This window comes from Canis lupus, chromosome 11, assembly GCF_003254725.2.
Source record: "Canis lupus dingo isolate Sandy chromosome 11, ASM325472v2, whole genome shotgun sequence".
NCBI classification, from domain to species: Eukaryota; Metazoa; Chordata; class Mammalia; order Carnivora; family Canidae; genus Canis; species Canis lupus.
In genome coordinates, this window is record NC_064253.1 from 51010653 (window position 1) to 51029915 (window position 19263).

Genomic DNA, 19263 nt, shown 5'->3' on the forward strand with positions numbered 1-19263 from the left:
TTCTTTTACCAGATAAGAACAGAGCCAGTACCTATAGGCAAAGAAAGCATCTCTAGAGTGTGGATCAGAGGCATATACTTTTACCTTTAAACCGTAGGGGCCCCAAATACAAATCATTGCTAATATTTTTGAGTACTTACTATGCACTGGGCAGTTCTAAATGCTTTATATAAAATCATCTTCAAAACAACCCTGAGGTTTGTATTACAGATGAGAAAAGTGAAGAACAGAGGCTGAGAGTTTCTCGAGGCTACACAGTCCTATAGGAAGCAGGGGAACCAGGTAGACTGCCTTCAGTGCCCATGTTCTTAACCACTTTATTGTGCTGCCTGTCAGGGACATCTCAAGGAAACAGCTACTGTGTGGTCTAGCATATCCTCTTTCCACCCTGGGAACAGGCACATAAGCAACCAGTCCTGTAGCCATGTCACAGGATTTCTTACAACCTACACAACTCACCCATTCACTCACACTGCTCCCATACTTTTCTTCCCTGGAATTTTCAAATGGAGGTCCATCAGGCTCAGAGGCAGCTTAAGATCGTAAGGGTCCCTTCTCCAAGCTCAGTGAAGAGCATAAGGACAGAAAAAGAGACATAAGAGCTGGGCCTCTTTGGACCCTAATCCAAAAGCAAGGTTTCCCCATCCTCAGTCTGGCAATCCTGATGGACTTTATTTTTTTATCTTATTTTTTTAAATCTATTTATGATAGGCACACAGTGAGAGAGAGAGAGAGAGAGGCAGAGACACAGGCAGAGGGAGAAGCAGGCTCCATGCACCAGGAGCCCGACGTGGGATTCGATCCCGGGTCTCCAGGATCGCGCCCTGGGCCAAAGGCAGGCACCAAACCACTGCACCACCCAGGGATCCCCTGATGGACTTTAGATCCTTTTAGGACTGTTCCTCCTCCTGCCACTTGTTTCCAGGACTGGCTGGAGCCTCAGTTCCACACAAACTTCCACTCATCCTGCCCTGCTTTGGCTGAAATGCATTCCTCTTTTTTTTTTTTTTAAGATTTATTTATTTATTCATGATAGACATAGAGGCAGAGGGAGAAGCAGGCTCCATGCAGAGAGCCCGATGCGGGACTCGATCCCGGGACTCCAGGATTGTGCCTTGGGCCAAAGGCAGGCGCCAAACTGCTGAGCCACCCAGGGATCCCCTGAAATGCATTCCTCTTATCTCTAGAGTAAGCCATTCCTTAAAGGGGAAAGAGTAGTGGCTAAATTTGCTAAACATGGAATAGTGTTCTCTTTCCCACCTCATCCAAAGGGTTGCTTGGAGCTTGACCTTGCTGAACCTCAGTTTCCTTCTCTGTAAAAGTCAGGGAAATCATTCCTCTCCTGTGTCCTGGGCTGATAGCTGTGTGAGGACAGAGTGAGTTTGGTAAGAGGAAAGAGCTTTATACACTATAAGGCACTAAGTGAGCAGCAAGGATTTCTGGCCCCTAGATATCTAAAAGCTGTGCGTGTATCATCTTCCACCCACCCACAATCACAGGCATAGCCGGGGTACCACCAATGGTCTCTGTCCACAGTGCTGAAGTCACAGTTGAGACAGCTGGGGATCTTCGGTCTCTTTTCTTTTTTTGGTAATATACTAATTTATTCATATATACATTCACTTTACATTATTACATTTTAACATTCATCAAAACCAAAAATATGGAATGCTTCATGAATTTGCATGTCATCCTTGTGCAGGGGCCATGCTAATCTTCTCTATATGGTTCCAATTTTAGCATATGTGCTGCAAAGCAAGCACTTCAGTCCCTCCTGTCCCACCTTTAAGTAAATACAAATGCAGAGATTTCCAAGCCCAAGGATTGTTCTAAAATGCAGAAGGTATTGCAAAAACGTTTGTTTTATTTCAAGTATCTTTGTTTTTAAAATAAAGAGAACACTCCTTTCAAAATTGTAACATTTGGGCAGTTGTACAAATGGGAAGATGTGATACAGCAGCTCAGGAAGAGGAGGGTATAGTCTTCATTTGATATGGAGAAACAGTATGAGGTAGCTACCAAAAAACTGATGTAACATGAGGCTATGTAGGAAGAAGTTCAGAGTCAGATGAGAGAGGCAGGCTGGCTCATTTGCACACTGCACCAGCACTCCTGAAAAAAAGCTAATCAAAGCCAGGCACCATGAACTGAAATCCAGCCAAAGGAGCATGGTCTTAGGGGCTAGAATGGAAAAAGGCAGAGGAGGAACCCATGAAGGCCTGAGAAGTGTCTCACTCTAGAGAGGAGCAGACTTGAGGTATGCAGATGACTGATGTCTGACAGATGGGACTGATGAGGCCAATGTGACCTCAAGGACAAAGTTAAGACCAAAGGTGGAGGAGAGGCAGATTTTTGCTTAATAGGACCAAAAGTTAACTGGATTCCAGGGAAGGTAGTGAAACTGTATAACCATATGACACAAATGCTGAGTTGGGAATGGGATGCCTTACCAGGTATACAGTCCTCTTGAGACCTGTGATGCCTGTAAATGGTTAAGCACCTTCTAGTGCCTGCCCAGCCTTGAGCCCAGCTGATCTAGAGGCAGATTCAAGATTGTACAGACCCACATGACCACAAAACAGTAGAATAACTGGGTCGGAAAACTTAATGTCTTTAGTTCAATCTCATAGACTGACTGTTGTGCCTCTGGCTCTAGGTCCTGATCTGAGAGAAAAGAGCCAAGGTCCCAAGACACCTGATATCTTCCCAGATGAGCTCTGGAAAACTTGCCTCTAGAACCTGATGTTGCACGCCCTCTGCTGGTCATTTCTAGCACTATCTTCTCACGTCCAAGGCAAGAAATAACCCCTTTGAACACCTAGGGTACTGGCCAGTGGAGGTTTAGAACAAGGTGAGTACAAGGGAGTACTGTGGTCAGTGTCCAGTCAGCAAACAGGATCAGAACTGAATCTCCAGTTGAATTCAAGTAATATTAGGGCTCATCCATGTCTAGAAGGGCTTAGGCTAAGGCTGAGTTTAGGGAACTGTCTGGTCTAGGACTAAGGCCAAGGTTAGTGTCTCAGGCTGAGGTCAAAGTTGGTACCCAGAGTGGAACCGAATTCTGGGTCCAAGTGTCAGCATGAAGTATGTATCGAGGTGACTCCTCAGGAAGGAGTCAGTCTGCATTCAGGGTCCCTGTAACATTCCTATACTAGGTGGAAACATCAGGTAATAAGCACCAGCCACGGAGAACTCAAGCAGAGACATCGCTACAGGAGAAGTATAAGGGTTGGGGGACAGAATGAAGTAGTAATTTCTAAGGGCCTCCCAACCTAAAGATGGTAACGGGCAAGCTTGAGCCATAGTGTCTCCTCAGAAGGTGGAACCCTGTATTCTAGCTGGAACTTCCTGTCAAAGCTTCCCCCACCCCAACAATAGTATTGCCACATACAAGTCATAGGTACAATTTGGGAATAGGAGAGGTCCAAGGACCAGTCCTGTCACTGCAGAGAGCTGGTGGCTGTGGGAGTAGTCTCCCCTCCCCTTCTCTGTTTCCACTGGCAACAGGGCCTAGCAGCCTCCCACACCCAGATCTTAGCAACCGTGGGAGCCCCTGGCAACTGCTGCCATGGCAACAAGTCAGAGAACTAAGAATGGGCTTGAGGGGGGGGAGCACTTCCTCTGGAGACTTCAGGATATGTGCAAGATAGGGGGCTCCCCCTCCCATACACAGTCTGGGAGGGAACATGTGCTCCTGTCTAAACACCTCCTCACTGGCACCCACCCCTACCCCTGCCCCCGGGTTCCGGTTCTCTCAGGGTGAGAAAATGAGGGACACCTAGGGTTATGACGTCTCTATAGGAAGGGAGGGGAGCGCAGGTGTTCAGAACTTACAGGATCACAGATTCATGCACACACTGGCAGTCAACGTGTCAACATCCATGAAGCTGTTCATCACGTAGACACAGACCTACACAGTCATTTAATCACACATGTGTACTAACACAAAAATCACATATACAACAAATAATACAGAATCAGGCATACTACCACAAAAAATATCACACAGATACACTCTCACTTCCAAATCATATTACAGATATAACAGTACAAATAATTCCCAGACTTGAACATCAGATGCACTCACACATCCAGATATCTGTGAACACACAGAATAATGGTTAACTTTGCCAAGCAGTAACTACATACCAAGCTCAAAACTAGGTTCATTGCATGTGATACCTTAATTAACCCTCACAACAACTCTATGAGGTACAGAGCTGTACCCATGATACAAAGAAAGATATGAGGCAGAGATTTGGCAAGTAATCTCACTAGGTCAACAGAGCCTACATTCTTACACCTATGCCACACTGTGCACTCTGCTTCCTAACCCTCACCTGATACCCAGGGCAACATGACACAGGGTGGCAATAGACAACCCAGCAGACAATGGAATCCATGCTATCAGCACCTGAAGGCTGGCCCTGCACGCCACCCCCCAAGGCCTAAGCCCACAATACACCATCAGCAGGGACCAGGTAAGGGCCAGTGACTAAATCCCCTGCCTCCGTTTTGGCACAGGCAAGGCTGGAGGAGGCAAAATAGACAGAACTGAAATAGGAAGAAGTAGAGCCACCCACAGCCCAGGCCCCCATCAGTCTGGAGGTGGCAGAGTGAGATCCCCCAGATCTAAGTAGCTAGCACTTGTCCTGGGCCCATTCATTCTACCGTGGCCATCTCCATGTCACACTAATATTCCACTCCCTCATCATCCCATCTCCCTTCCCTTCTAGTCTTTGTTCCCCACTTCTCCCTCCCTTCTCAAACCTCCTCCTTACCTCCTACTCTCTCTCCCCTCCCCTCTTCTTCCCACCCTCTCACCCCATCTTCCTTCCTCCTCTCCTCACTTCCCTCATCCCACCTTTTCTTCATCCTCTCCTTACCCCACATCCTTTCCTCACTTCACAGCTCACACCCCTTTACACTTGGGATCCCGTCAGTGAGTACTAGAAAGAAGGCAGATAATGGAGAACATGCAGGCCTGACCTCAGGAACCCCTAGATCTCTGTCCTTCTCTCCTCTGCTCTGTGGCCCAGATACTGATGTCTGCCAAGCCTCAGTTTCCAGATCTATCCAGACTGCATGATCTCATGGATGTCCAAACTGTTTCTGGGAAATGGCAAAGAAAGAGAGGTGAGAGTTTCTGCCCTGGCCCTTCCTTTGTCCTCAAACCCCCCCAAGAACTCCTTCCTCCTCCTCACCCCCGGATTACCCCCTCCCCACCCCCGTTCCCTGTAGCACAGATGGGCCTGGGAGACAGTGACGTGGGCGCCAGGCACCGTGTCTGCTCAAGCGTCGGCTTCCGCTGGCTACCGCCTCCGCAGCCCTGCCTGCTCTGAACAACGGGGACACTGGGGCTGAGATTTAATAGGGGAGAGAGGGGGTTGGGACTTGGAGATAGGACATTCTGAGTGTGTTAAGGAAATCATGTGGACCTGAGATGAAGGGTTAAAGGGGGCAGTTAGCATAGGGGAGACCATAGGAATAGATAACAGATTAAGAAAAAAAGACAGAAGATGGGGGAGTGGGGTAGGCAGAAGATCAGACCCAGCTACAACGCTGGGGAAGAGAGGGTGGGCTAACATTTGGGAGATCAAGGGGGAAGTAGGATGAAAGGTTACAGAGAGAACATTAATGAGGATTGTGTGGGTTCCTTCGGAGGGGCTGCTCACGAGGGAGCTGGGATGAGGGGATTATACCGACACGAAGAGGAGACTGGCAAAGGGAATTAGAGTTAGGACGTGCTAACCCTGGGGAGAAGTACCAGGTTACAAAGGAGAAAGCGGAAAGGTGCTTGAATTCTGCATGTCTCGTGGGGTCTGTTTTGTTAGGTCACCTCAGGTCAATTCCGGGTCACGATAAGGTAAAGCCGAATCAGGTCTGGTGGAGGTCGATCCACGGCTCCGATGGAAGGCAGGTAGGTAGGGGGTGGCCTTTTGACCCTGGTCGAGGGACTAACACCTCCCAAAGGGCACTATGCTCTCCCCTACCCTCCTACACGAAGAGAGGAAAGAATGCCCAGAGTCACCGCCAACTGGTAGGCGGTTTTCCTTTAAGGCTGCGTTTGACGTTACACAGGTTCCAGAAGATTCTCCCGGGATTCGAGCGGTGGCCAGTACGTCCCACCTTCTCAAACCCGAGATTGGACTAATAGAGTTGCCCCCAGTCTCGGGTCTGAGCCCCACAGACCAACCAATAAAATCAAAGGGCGCGTAGCGTTGCCGCCCTCTGTCCCTCTCACCAACGACGCGACGAGCTAGCGAAGAGGTGTGGTTGACTGATCCCCAAGCGCACCAATCAGACCGACACCCGTCGCCGCCCGGAATGTGTGCGCGTGTGGCCGGGTGACAGGGGCGGAGAATGGGCGGCTATCACCGCGGCACTCGTTGAAGGCTGCCCAATTACAGAGCAGGCTGAGCGGAGCGACGGGCAGAGCGCGCAATGGGTGGCGCGGGGGCGGAGCCGTGGGGGCGGGTTCCCCGGCCCGCTGTCTGCGGCCGGCGGGCAGGCGACTCCTGTCCCGAGTGGAGGCGGCGGAGCCGGAGCCAGGGGAGGGGGCAGCGGCTGTGTGACGGACCGCGGTGGCGCCCGCAGCTCCTCACTGGTGAGGGCGCCGAGCCAGGACCCAGGGGGCGCGGGGGCGTCGCGAAGCCGGGGGTCCTGGTGCAGGGGGTGGGGGGGACCGGGGAGGCGGCGGGGCACTGGAGGCCCACCGTTCCCTGTGCCGCGGTGGTGCGGGGACTGGGGTCTGCAAGTGCTCGAGGTCTGCGACCCTCTAACAGGGCAGCCAGCGCCTGAGCTGGGGGAGGGTCGGGCCGGGTCGGATTGGGTTCCGCGGGCGGAGGCGTTTCTGAGCCGGCCCAGCCCGTCAGCGCCGGTGACATCACCGACCACCCTCCCCCGCCCGAGCCCCCTCCCCTCCCTTTCCCTCCTCTCCTCGCCGCGCCTTTTGTCCCGGGCAGCTCGGCTCTGCCCCGCCCCTCCCCGCCCATCTGCGAGGGAGGAGACTCCGGGTCAGTGACTTCATTGAGTAGGTTCTTGGGGATTGGGGTCGGATCCTCCCCGGAGAGAGACGCGAGAGGAACTCACTGCCTCTCAGGCTCTCACAGTCACACCTGTCACAGGTACACAGGCTGCCACTCGCAAGCACACGCTTGCCACTGCCAGCTTTACTGTCACACTGCCATACAGCCATTCATACAGACATTGCTGCACCTGAGAGCAGGTGGCCGCTGGACCCTATTCCTTCACTCTCCACACCTGGGGATCAGGTCTAGCTCCTGTTGCACCGGACAGGCCTTGCTGGGCAAGTGCCTCTGACAACCTGAGGAGGTGGCCTCCAGAGCTGCAGCTTTCCAAGCAGGCTCCAGTGGAGCGATCAGAGGTGAGGGGCTGGGCTGGGCATGTTTAAGCGCACAGTGCTCTCCTGCCCATCCCCAGCAGCACCCCCACTACAGGCCCGAGGAGCTTTCCGGAGCTTCCCACACTTCTGGGGAGAAGACTTCTTAGCCAGCTTGATGTTTAAAATTCAGCTGGAGCCCTTAAAACTTCGAGCGTGGACGCTGAATGGGTTTGTAAAGTTCCGGTAAGTCCCTCTGGAGAAGGGCACTCATATCCCCACCACCGTCCCATCCTCCACATCACATCCCCTCCATTGCCTACCATGTCATCCTCATCTCATCCCCATTACATGTGAGAACCCCCCTTCCACCTCACCCTTACCTTTGAATGAACTGTAACCCATCATTCAGTTCCCATACCAAACCCTTTAGGCATCCATCCATTTCCCACAAACATCATTATTTCAACTCTCTGCATCTCTTTCAATCCATCGGTAACCCATTTTCCACCTCAGCCGTCTCCATCTGTCATCCCTTGTCCCTTCCACCAGTACTTCATTTTCTGTGTCAACCATCCCCCTCCCTTTACAGGCCTTCTTGCTATTTCGCATTTTCCATTCCTGCCTCAACATGTTAATGTTCTTCTCCATCCAAGGCAGTGCCATGCCATGGGGCTCCTTTGTCATTCCAACACGTGGCTTGTGGGTATGGGGAGGGAGGGAGAGAGGGAGGAAAGGAGGAGGGAAAAGGCAATTCCTGAAAGAGCTTGCCCTGTCTGTGGAGACAAGGGAATTGTAGATATAGAACGGTTATCAGGTGAGTGCCAGGAAGGAAGCTGGCCTGACAGGAGGGTAACACAGGGACAGCAGGAGGAGGCTGGGAGCACTGGCAAGCTGTTTTGCTTGCCCTCTGCCTAGAAGCTGCTGTGGTTCTCTGGGGGCACCTTCATGGTATACCAGGGTTCCTTCCCAGCCCTGGGGTGGGGGGAGATGGTGTGGGCCAAGGCAGAAATGGCAGACCACCCCCAGTTCCCTCTCAGACGGCTTTTACCGTTGCTTCCGAAAATGGCTGCCCACCCCCAGATGCTCTTCTCTCACTTTTCCAACCCCAGCTTCCCCCACCAGGCGTGACATGCTGGTAGGGGGAGAAGGGGGAGGACCTGCCTTTATGGAGCCTTCTCTTCATCAGAGCGAGGTGACTCCCAGAACCATGAGTCAACTAAGCCACCTGCAACAGGCCCTGTGGGGGCAGCAGCTAGGGCCATTGTCTCGGTCTTCCTGGGGCCCTACGGCCTCCCCTTCCCCATGACATCCCCCACTCCTGCTGGGAAACCCTGCACACCTCACAGTCAGAGGCAGGAAAGCAGGCCTCAGCTGTGGCTGCCAGCCCAGGACATTGCTAGAAAGACTCTGGTTTTTCTGGGCTTTGGTAGGGGTTGGCTAAGCCTCTGAAGGGCTAGAGGATGGCTTCTGGCCATCTCCCCAAATAGCCCAACTACAGGAAAGTCCCCTTCCCTTCATACCCACCACAGAGGCAGTGGTGAAGAGATTGGCATGGAAGAATTAGGACCCTATGTTTCTCCCCCACAAAACAAATGCCCCTGCATCCAGCTTAGAAAGAACTGTATCAGAGGAGTGTGGATCTGGCCCTGGGCCAGATCCTAACCACCCGACAGGTAAGCAGGAGGGACTGGTAGGGAAGGTATGAAGGAAATGTTGACTAGTGCCTAATTGTTCTAACAACTAAGATGAAGAAAGACCCTGTGCCCAGGATGCTTTTTTTCACTAATACTAGTGTTCAGAAGGCATAGATATGTCTTTGTACACACACATGTGTAGTTGGTGGGAAGTGAGTAAAGGGAACTGTTGCCCTGTTTGGAAAAAGGACAGTGTCACCCCCTACTAATGAGGGAGTTAGGAACAGCACTTTCCAAAGGCTGTGAGTCATCCCCTGGTCTGAGTCACACGTGAGGCTTAGCAGAGTCTGGGGAGCAGGAATAAGGAGACCTGGGGTCTTCACTAGCAGAGAGAACTCCAGGCACCAACACCCTGACTCAGCCTGGCTGGCCAGGACAGCTGGCTAAAGACCCAGACCTGTCCCTAGCTACTACCTAGCCACTGCCCCAGCTGCCCTTAGTCCGGGCATCATGCCTGAGGCATGGCGTAAAAGACCACGACGCTCAGGTGACATCACCCAGCACACTGATCTCTGCCAGCTTCTATGTATGGGCCTGTCAGTCCATGGTGCCACTTCATGCAGCAGGGCTCTCAGGGGTCCTCAGCCTGGCCCCAGGAACTGGGCCTTAGCCTAGCCCCCAGGAGGCCACAGCCCCCAGTTTCCTGCTGGGAAAATCCAGGAGCTGACAAAAGATTCACAGAATCCTAGAATGTCAGAGCTGGAAGAGATCATCTAGTCCAAACCTTTCATTTCATTGATGGGGAGACAGAGGCCTACAGAACAGGCATGACCTGCTGAAAATCACAGTGAGTCACTTAGGGATTGCAGGATCATCAGGAGCAGGGCTGGGTCAGGAGGGAACAGGGAATTCAAGGACTGGCCCTGGGTTTCTTTCAGAAACAAGGAGACAAGTGCCGGTCCAGTGGCTGTAATGGGAAAGGATTATTACAAGATTCTTGGGATCCCATCGGGAGCCAACGAGGATGAGATCAAGAAAGCCTATCGGAAGATGGCCTTGAAGTACCATCCAGACAAGAACAAAGAACCCAATGCTGAGGAGAAGTTTAAGGAGATTGCAGAAGCCTATGATGTGCTGAGTGACCCTAAGAAACGGGGCCTGTATGACCAGTATGGGGAGGAAGGTAAGAGGGCAGTGCTCCAGCCTGATACTGGACCCCTGTCCTTGTCTGGGGTGCCGGGTGGCCCAGTTCTCAGAGCAGGCAACTGGAGGCTGAGTAGGGGGTGAGGGGAGGCAAGTGTTCTCAGCGCCTACACCCAGAGGAGAGAAGAGACCACCCACTACCCAGCCTTGGCTTACCATAGTTACCCCTGCTTCTCTGTGCCCCTCTCTCCTCAAATTCAAGCCTTAGAGACATCTGAAGTCAGAACCAGAGGCCTTCCCCCTCCCTACTTTCCCTCCCAGCCTTATTAGTCCAGCCTGAAGTCCCTGCTGCTTCATTGGCTGATGGGGAAGGTTAGGCAAAAGGAGCTTGTGGCTTGGCTGTCTGAGGACAGAGCATTTACATTCATCAGCATAAAAGATTGGCCCTTAAGCAGCCTGGGAATTAACCACTGGAGCTCTGGGAGACAGAGATGATCTTCCTCTTCCCTGCCCACTTCAGGCCGGCCCGGCAGAACAGAGGGGGAGTCTGCCTCCTGAGGAAGTGGCAGGGATCCAAGGATGGAAGGGGAACCGCTGCTGGCATCTTGCCCCCCTCCCTGAGGTAGCTGGTGGCCATGCACAGGGTGGCAGGAAAGGCCCAAATAAAGCCTCTGAGAGGGTGGCCCCTCCCAGTACATCCCACAGGCATGATGTAGCTGCTAATTCTGGGCCTGCCCCTCAGGGCCGCCTGCCACCCGCCAGCCACAGGCACCTGTCAGGCTATATTAAGAGACGTTGCCACAGCTGAGGACTCTCCTTCCTAAGAGGAACTGTCCTTCCTGCCCAGCAGCATCTACCTTTCTTCCACATTCTCCTCCTCAGTCTTCCCGCTCCAGCCTCAAAACTAGATATGTACTAGACCTGCTGCAGAGTAGATAGGTGCTCAAGAGAGTGTTCTTTTCCTGTCCTCCTTGCTTTGTGTCCTGCGCTATCCTCTGCATGCCCCAGTCCTCCCAACCCCCTGTTCTTAATCTCCGCACCGCTAGTTCCTTCAGCTTTTCCCAGCTCACCTATTAGACTTGCCAACTCCCAGACTCACAGACATCTGCTGGAATCCCCAGTATGCTCTCAGCTAAGACATTCTTCTCTCTGGAGTGGAGGGGTGGGAGCTGAGCGGGTGGGAAGAGGGAAGCAGTGCAGACACCATGCCACCGTGTGACCTGTCTGGGAATTGCACTTTGTTCTCCACTTGGCCTCACCTTCCCTGGCTGGAGAGCTACCCAGAAACTTTACCCCTTCCACATGACCAAGCCTAAGTGAAGGGCAAAGCTCAGCCCCTAGGCCCAGACACTGGGTTCTAACGTCGATCTACATCCCAGAAGGTCCCCAAGGAATGCAGCACAACCTTAAGGAGAAACCCAGGGCTCTGGGAAGGAGAAGCAGCCTTGAAAATGTGGGCTCTATTTCTCACTGCCCTGCCCCCTCCCCAACAGCCAGCTGGAAGGGTTGTGCACATAGACTCTCCATGCAACCCTGGCTGGGGACAAGTTGTTCCCAGCTGGGGAAAGGGGGTGGTAGTTACCCTACAGGAGAAGTTACCCCCTCCTGTTGTTATGGTCCAGCCTCCCTCTTTCACTGAGCTCTGCCAAGCTTCTTGAAGTCACCTGATAATCAGATCTTCAATAAAAGGAAAAAACAGACCCTGAGTCTTAGGAGAGGGATGAAAAGGCAGCTGCTACAAGTCTCTGAACTGCCTGCCACTTGGCCTCTCTAATGAAACCCAAATCCATCCTTGTGGTCCCAGGAAATAAGAGGTTAATTCAATTTAGACTGAGACTTCCCTGATCAATTGAAATCCTAGATAAAAAGCCTCAAAGAAAAGAGTCCCTTCCCTTAGTCTGGGTCCCACCCCTGAGTCTACATATTCTAAATCATTTCTCAGTGTTAACCCCTCCCTCACTCCTCTCCACACCCCTCCCCCTCACCACCACTGCCCTCCCCCCACTCCTGGGCTTGGTGGAGGAGGTCGCCGGTAGGGGGTAGGGGATGAAGGCTGCCTCCAGCAATCTGATGAGCTCCTTAGGACCTGACTTGAGAGAGAGCAGCTAGGGCTACCACTTGCAATGTGCCAGTGCATTCATGCATTTTGGTTGCTCTGACATTAGGTATGGGGTGTAGGGCTTGGTGTTATTTAAGTCCAAGAAGCTCTATTCCCATTGTATTCTCCATCTGTCCAGTGTGTGAATGGCATCCTGGAGTATATAATGCCATGAGCTCTGAGTGTGGAAACAAAGCATTTGAAAACTTTTTCTAGAGAAATAGCTCCCTGGGGCGCCTGGGTGGCTCAGTTGGTTAAGCATCTGACTTCAGCTCCAGTCATGATCCTAGGATGGAGCCCCCTTGTCCAGTCTCCTCCACCCCTCCAGTCCTACCCTTGAATCAAGCCCCCCCCCATCGGACTTCTAGCTCAGCAAGGAGTCTGCTCATCCCTCTCCCTCTGTCCCCCCATTCATGGGCTCGCGTTCTCTCCCTCTCTCTCTCTCTCTCTCATAGAAATAAATAAAATCTTTCCAAAAAATTTAAGAAGTAGCTCCTCATCTCCAGGCTAATAGAGCTTTCCTGCTTTTCTGGACCCTCCTGATTTCTCATTTGGGTAGGAGTCAGGAAAAGGGGGGACTATACTAGAAGCAGAATGAGAGTGGGCTTCCTCCTGGACTGTATCCCAACCTTATTTGGAACAGGTCACTTACTAGCTTCCTGTGTAGTTAAATCTTGTCCAATTGCCTCTCTCTGTGTGTGTCTTTGGAGATAAAGATTTGGGAGTCATGTATGATTGTAATGTGATCCCAAGCCAGCCACTCAAGGCCTTGTGAAACATCTTTAGGTCATGGGCTCATGGAGGAGACCTAGGACTGGAAGTCCTATCCTCCAAGTCTTCTTCTACTTTGGCTTTTCTACCAATTGGCTAACTCAGCCTCTTTGACTCTCATGCTGTGCTTTATTATTAAACTTATAATTATGAATAGAAGTGAATCTTGTCAGAAATTTTTCTTACTCTATTAGGTCAGCCCTACATAGGGCAGTTAAAGGCCCATGAACTAGGAACTAGAGGGCAGGGGGCGGGGAATGGGGTGGGGTCAAGACCAGCCACACTGTCCCTAACTTCTCCTCCCTCCAGGCCTGAAGACCGGCGGTGGTTCATCAGGTGGCTCCAGTGGCTCCTTTCACTACACCTTTCATGGGGACCCCCACGCCACCTTTGCCTCCTTCTTTGGTGGGTCCAACCCCTTCGATATCTTCTTTGCCAGCAGCCGGTCCACTAGACCCTTCAGTGGCTTTGACCCAGATGACATGGATGTGGATGAAGATGAGGATCCATTTGGCGCCTTTGGCCGCTTTGGCTTCAATGGTCTGAGCAGGGGTCCAAGGCGACCCCCAGAACCACTGTACCCTCGGCGCAAGGTGCAGGACCCACCTGTGGTGCATGAGCTGCGAGTGTCCCTGGAGGAGATCTACCACGGCTCCACCAAGCGCATGAAGATCACAAGGCGGCGCCTCAACCCTGATGGGCGAACTGTGCGCACAGAGGACAAGATCTTGCACATTGTCATCAAGCGTGGCTGGAAGGAAGGCACCAAGATCACTTTCCCCAAAGAGGGTGATGCTACACCTGACAACATCCCTGCTGATATAGTCTTTGTGCTCAAAGACAAGCCCCATGCGCACTTCCGTCGAGACGGCACCAACGTGCTCTACAGTGCCCTGATTAGCCTCAAGGAGGTAGGGCCTGGGTTGGGTTGGGTATGTGTTGGGGAGGGGAGGGATGATAGGGACATTCTTTCCTCACGTCAATCTTCCCCTCCCTTCCCACTCTACCCCACCTTTTCCTCCCTCTGCCTCATTTTCACCAGGCGCTGTGTGGCTGCACTGTGAACATTCCCACTATTGATGGCCGGGTGATCCCATTACCCTGCAATGATGTCATCAAGCCAGGCACGGTGAAGAGACTCCGTGGGGAGGGCCTTCCCTTCCCCAAAGTGCCCACCCAGCGAGGAGACCTCATTGTCGAGTTCAAAGTTCGCTTCCCAGACAGATTAACACCACAGACACGACAGATCCTTAAGCAGCACCTACCCTGTTCCTAGGCTCTGCCCCAGCCAGCCCAGAGTCTTCCACAGCAATACCCCCTACACTCACCCCACCCAATGTGCACCCAGCTTGATGTCCACTGGACACTGGCAACTTTTTCTAAAATGAAAAAAAAAAAAAAAAAAAGCCACTGGATTTCAGGAAAATGTTCCTGTCCCTGACCCCTTTCAGAGCTGGGCTGCCTTGGGGAAGTGGGTGGGAGGTGGGGAGAGCCTAGTCCAGGCCAGGGGTTAATTTTCATGTCACTAGCTTTGAATCCAGTTCCCACTCCAGTGGCTGGAGAGTGACCTGAGTGCTACTTGAAGATACAGAGATTTCCTGTCCATGCCTGTAAATAGCATGTCCTCTTTCCCCTCTCAGCTTTGCTAATACCTCTCCTCTCCCTTCTCTTCAGTTTCCTCCTACTGGGGGAGGAAGAAGATAGAAAGGACACTGCTTTCCCACCCCCACTCCACCCCTAGGTCCACAGTGTCTAAGGTTAATGCACACATATTGACGCACACAAGCACTCACCTAGAGCTATCTGTGCCTCTCCGGAGTTGAGATAGGAAGGGAAGGTCCGTAACCCATGAACCGGGCCATTGAGCACGAGACACTTTTCATTTGGGGCAGGAAGGTGAACAGGGCCCTTGGCAGACTCCCAGAGAGCTCCCCTGTCCAGATCCCACAGAGCTGAAAGTTCTGTCCTCCCTGCTGCTCTCGGGAGTATGCAAGGGTGGAGGGAGGGGAAGAGGGTCTGCTGTATTAAGGCTGAGAGGGAGGGAGCAGGGTCCATCTCCCAGCCTTCATCAGGAAGGGAAAGGGCTTTGGGGTCAGGTGGCAGCTATTCCCCACCAAGAGATTCAGGGTCACAGGTTTCTCCCCACATCTCTGAACTCAGGGCCTAGCCACCCCCAAACTTCCAAATCCCACTTTTGTGATATGTGAAGCTACTTATTTCTTACCCTTCATGGAGGCTGCGTGGGGAATTTCCAGCCCATTGATGCCTGGGTGACCCCACCCCACTCCCACAGTTGTATAAAGGTTAAATAGTGAAGGAGCTAGGGGAAGACTGCTTCAGCCAGGTCCTGGGGTGGGGTCTTTAGGTTTTCTCACTTTGACAAGCCCCTGAATGTTTTTATAGTAGTTTTTTTGTATTTTTTTGTAATGACAGTATTATGGAAAATAAATAAAGTATTTTAAAAATAAGGCATCTGAGCAGGAGCAATGAACCCGGGATGGGGGCAGGTGTGAAGTACTACTCAATTCCCACCAGGGTCCTGGTCACCTCTGAGAAATCCAAGCAGTCCCTCAATATATAAGGTGACTTGGACTCCTTCCTTCCTCTAAGCCTAGGCCCCTGGGATTTCTAAAACATAAACCCCAAACTCAGCAGAGACAGAAGATACCACTCAGCTATTAGAAGAAACAAATCTATTTAGAAAGAATAAATATCCTTTGTTATGAGAAATAGAGACTATCCTCTTTGAAGGATGTGCAAGCATGAGGACTAATAGATTTTCTCTACATGGACTGGAATTTTCCTTGGAGAAAAATTTTCCTCCTAGGAGGGAATGAAGGAGGACTTTCTGGCTAACTAGAAGAGCTACAACCCCAAAGACAGAGCATGGGGCAATGGAAAGAGCTGTTAGAGGTACTTGGCATCTTGGGCCCATGCTGTCAGGGCCTGGCTGGGGATGCAGGCCTCCTGGAAGTCATAAACACTGTTACCAGTCCTTAAATCTTACAACGTTCTGGGGATGTCTGTCCTTGTCTCTGAACTACTAAGACAACTCTGATCCTTGGGGCCTGCATGCTGACTGCATGATGCACTTGCCACTTTCCTTGGATCAGGGTAAGGGGGAGCCCTGTAGTCATAGAAATGCCCATCTGTAGGTTATGCCTGGGCCTGGACTTCCTCCTGTACTGACTTTCTTCCATGCCTGAGCCCCAGATTCCTCCTCAAGATCAAACCCACAAGGACCATGCCCTCCTAAACGTCAGTGTCCACAATGTCATGAAGACATCTCTGCCTTCACCTGGGCCTAGCCTCCATACAGAGCCTAACACTAACTAAGCTTTATTTAAAGGAATTTCTGCCCTTGCCTTTTCTCCCGGTATGACGCCAGTGAAAAAGCTTCTCATCCTAAGGTACTTTTGAAAGGAGCCTGTTCTTTCCACTGCAGAAACTAAGGGGTCTTGCTCACAAAAATGTCTGCTAATTCCCTGGCCTGAGCAGGAAGATCCCCAATCCTGCACCACTACTCCGTGCTTTCTTGTTCTGGATCCCCTAGGTTGTTCTTCTCTTCACTTGGGACTAAATTATTGTCCTGGCTCTTTCCTGAGGCCTGAAGCTTTGGGATCCAGGTCTGCTGAGCCAGACTACTTGCTTTGGCTTCAGTGTGTACCTGTAAGACCCAGGAAATTGTTGTATCTCCATTGAGCATCTGGGGATGGGCCTATAAGTCCTTAAAAGCCAGGCTACCTGAGGCCAGGGACACTCCCATTAGACAGCCGTGAAGTTGACTCTGCAACTCTACCTGCAATTTGAACCTTTCCCTTCTTAGAGGTTGCATATGGGATTTGTGGTCCTCTGATGCCTGTGTAACCCTATACACACACATACACACACACATGCGAGTGTGTCCCTACCTACATAAAAGTCAAGATGGTAAAAGAGCTAAGGGAAAGACTAGTTCAGCCAGGCCTGGGCAGTGGGGTCTTTACTCACTTTGAGAAGCCCCTAAATCATTTTACACACATGTGTATGTGGGTGTGTATGACAGTGACATGTTCTTTAAGGGTTGGCCATTCTGAATCTTGGGTAACCATCACTCTTGGTGGTAGGGGCCATTCCTTGGTCACTGGAGCTCCTGGGTGATTCAGTTGGTTAAGCATCTGCCTTCAGCTCAGGTCATGATCCCAGGGTCCTGGGATGGAATCCCACATCAGGCCCCCTGTTCATCGAGGAGTCTGCTTCTCCCTCTCCCTCTGCCTCTTCCTCCTGCTTGTGCTCGCTCTCTCTCTCAATTTAATAAAATCTTAAAAAAAAAAAGAGCTAAGCAACCTTGGCTTAGCCATCTCTAAAACAAGGGTAGCTGAGAGAGAAAAGTAGACCAGGGAAGAAAACATGACTGGGTCTCTATCAACCTAACAGTTTCATGGATTCAAAGACCTGGCAAGGTAAGCTCTACCTCTACCATACCCAGAACTATATAACCTGGGCTTCCTAGTGCTTATCTAATGCCTAGATCAAGGAAGGGAATTTTCCAAGAGATATTCAGGCAGTGTTCCTGAGTCATTGAGGGTACCAAATTTCCAGCTTCCAAGCAGCTGTAAGACTTCTCGGGAGGGGGCAATGTATAATGGGCAGCAAGCCATGAGCAGTACACACCTATAGGGATCCCACTATGATATACCTGCCCCAGCTTCTTGTCCAAGTAAACCAATGCCTTTTCCAGTTGCTTCCAGTCTAGGTTCTCTTTTGAACACGTTAATGAAACACTTTCATGCCAATACTCTGAGTGACTCAACAAGTCATTGTTTATCTCCTCTACAGAACCAAACCCCAAAGCCTTCACTAGGTAGATTTCTGAATTCCTGGATAGGTAAGAATTCTTGATAGGTCTTTTCTCAGACTATGCCTCACACTCTTCCCTTAGTCATTCCCTGACAGGAACTTTGCGGGCCCCTCACAGAGAAACTTCCTGGATGTTACAATCCAATCTTTCTTAGATCCTTCCTGCTTTAGCTCATAAACACAGAGGGCTGTGAAAGTCTATGAGTGTTCCTTAGCTGAGATTTGTCTGTTGGTTGCCATGAGGCTGCATCATTACCAGAGATTCTTGGGTCCTGTAAGCCAAGTCCCACAATGTTACATGGGACTCTTTCAGAGGTGGTGCTCTCATTGGTTCCAAATATTATTACTTATAGGAAATTCTCTAGGAAGAATGGAAACTGGCACATAGGCCTGGGAGGCCAGGCTATACTAAAAAGATTAAAACTCACAAATTTTCACACTACTTCTAAAACAGGGGTTAAATTTCAGTTGGGGTGAGATATTGTACCTCATGCTAGGTTCTAGGAAAGGATGCCCCAGAGATCCTAATTTGGGTTAGAAAAGAAGGTAGTAGGAGTGGGAGCAAGGGTTGAAGTTTGGCCTGAGGGAGGGGTTAGTAATGAAGCAGGGTTCAGGGCTGGAGAAACACTGGGGAATCTTTAGCCTGAATTTAAACTGAGGGGTGGAGGAGTAGGGATTAGAAATGGGGTGCCTGGGTAGCTCAGTCAGTGGAGCATCCAGTTCTTGGTTTTGTCTCAAGTCATGATCTCAGGGTCATGGGATCCGGCCCCACATTGGGCTCCATTCTCAGCACATAGTCTGCTTATCCCTCTCCCTCTGCTTCCCCCCCTTTTAAATAAATAAAATATTTAAAAAGAAAAAAATTATATTGCATAAAATAAAGGAAGACTCCAGTGGGAAACAACCACTAGAAAACCGGACCAGTAGCCATAAGGGACTCACTGTGCAAAAAGAGGAGATCCTAATAGAGCTGCAATGGTCTCCCCAGGTTTGGGAATGTGGAAGCTGCTGAAGACTGTGCAGTTGCTCTTGGTTATCTTCAGTGTTCCACAATGGTTGGGAGCCTATGGTGTCCTGCATGACAGCAAGTGACTCAAAAACAGTCTCAGAAGAGTATAAACATATATTCCCTCAGCAAAAACTAGGAGACTTGTTAGTTCCAGTGATTTAATAAAACCTCTGTCCAATCATTAACTGACCACTAAGCTAAAAAAGCAGAGACTTGAGTGGCCATACACAATAAAGAATATAGACTGGATAGAATTAGTTTAGAAGAGTCACTATGCAAACAACAGCAACAACAAACTCAAGAGAATCTGATTCTTAGACTTGCCACATCATATTATTTAAAATGTCCCAATTTTCAACAAAAACTATAAAAGAAATTTTTAAAAGTTTGGCCCATACACATACACAGAAGAAAAAACAGCAAT

The 19263-nt window shown here is 50.7% G+C and overlaps 1 protein-coding gene, 1 long non-coding RNA gene and 1 other non-coding gene across 9 annotated transcripts in view; 1 reads left to right on the top strand and 2 right to left on the bottom strand.

The window, feature by feature from the left end:
• LOC112649984 (uncharacterized) overlaps positions 1–5978 on the bottom strand; it is a 28519-nt gene extending 22541 nt beyond the window's left edge. For all 6 annotated transcript variants that reach the window (XR_007414065.1, XR_007414064.1, XR_004803866.2 and 3 more), the window contains exons 1-2: positions 5840–5978; positions 4990–5112 (exon numbers count right to left, since the gene is read on the bottom strand). This is a non-coding gene — a long non-coding RNA (uncharacterized LOC112649984). The remainder of the gene's footprint in view (positions 1–4989; positions 5113–5839) is intronic.
• Positions 1658–1763, bottom strand: LOC112650633 (U6 spliceosomal RNA). Its single transcript, XR_003130326.1, has one exon. It is a non-coding gene; the product is annotated as a U6 spliceosomal RNA (small nuclear RNA).
• A 475-nt stretch (positions 5979–6453) lies between the features above and the next one.
• On the top strand, positions 6454–15459 carry DNAJB5 (DnaJ heat shock protein family (Hsp40) member B5). Of its 2 annotated transcripts, XM_025432572.3 has the most exons (5): positions 6454–6607; positions 7444–7588; positions 9918–10162; positions 13301–13902; positions 14034–15459. In XM_025432572.3, exons 2-5 carry the CDS (start codon positions 7521–7523, stop codon positions 14265–14267), a joined length of 1149 nt encoding a protein of 382 aa, XP_025288357.2. In that variant the 5' UTR covers positions 6454–6607; positions 7444–7520; the 3' UTR covers positions 14268–15459. The 2 variants fall into 2 exon arrangements, with proteins under 2 accessions (XP_025288357.2, XP_035553035.1); XM_035697142.2 differs by lacking the exon at positions 6454–6607 and having other exon boundaries at positions 7407–7588.
• Positions 15460–19263: the final 3804 nt, after the last annotated feature.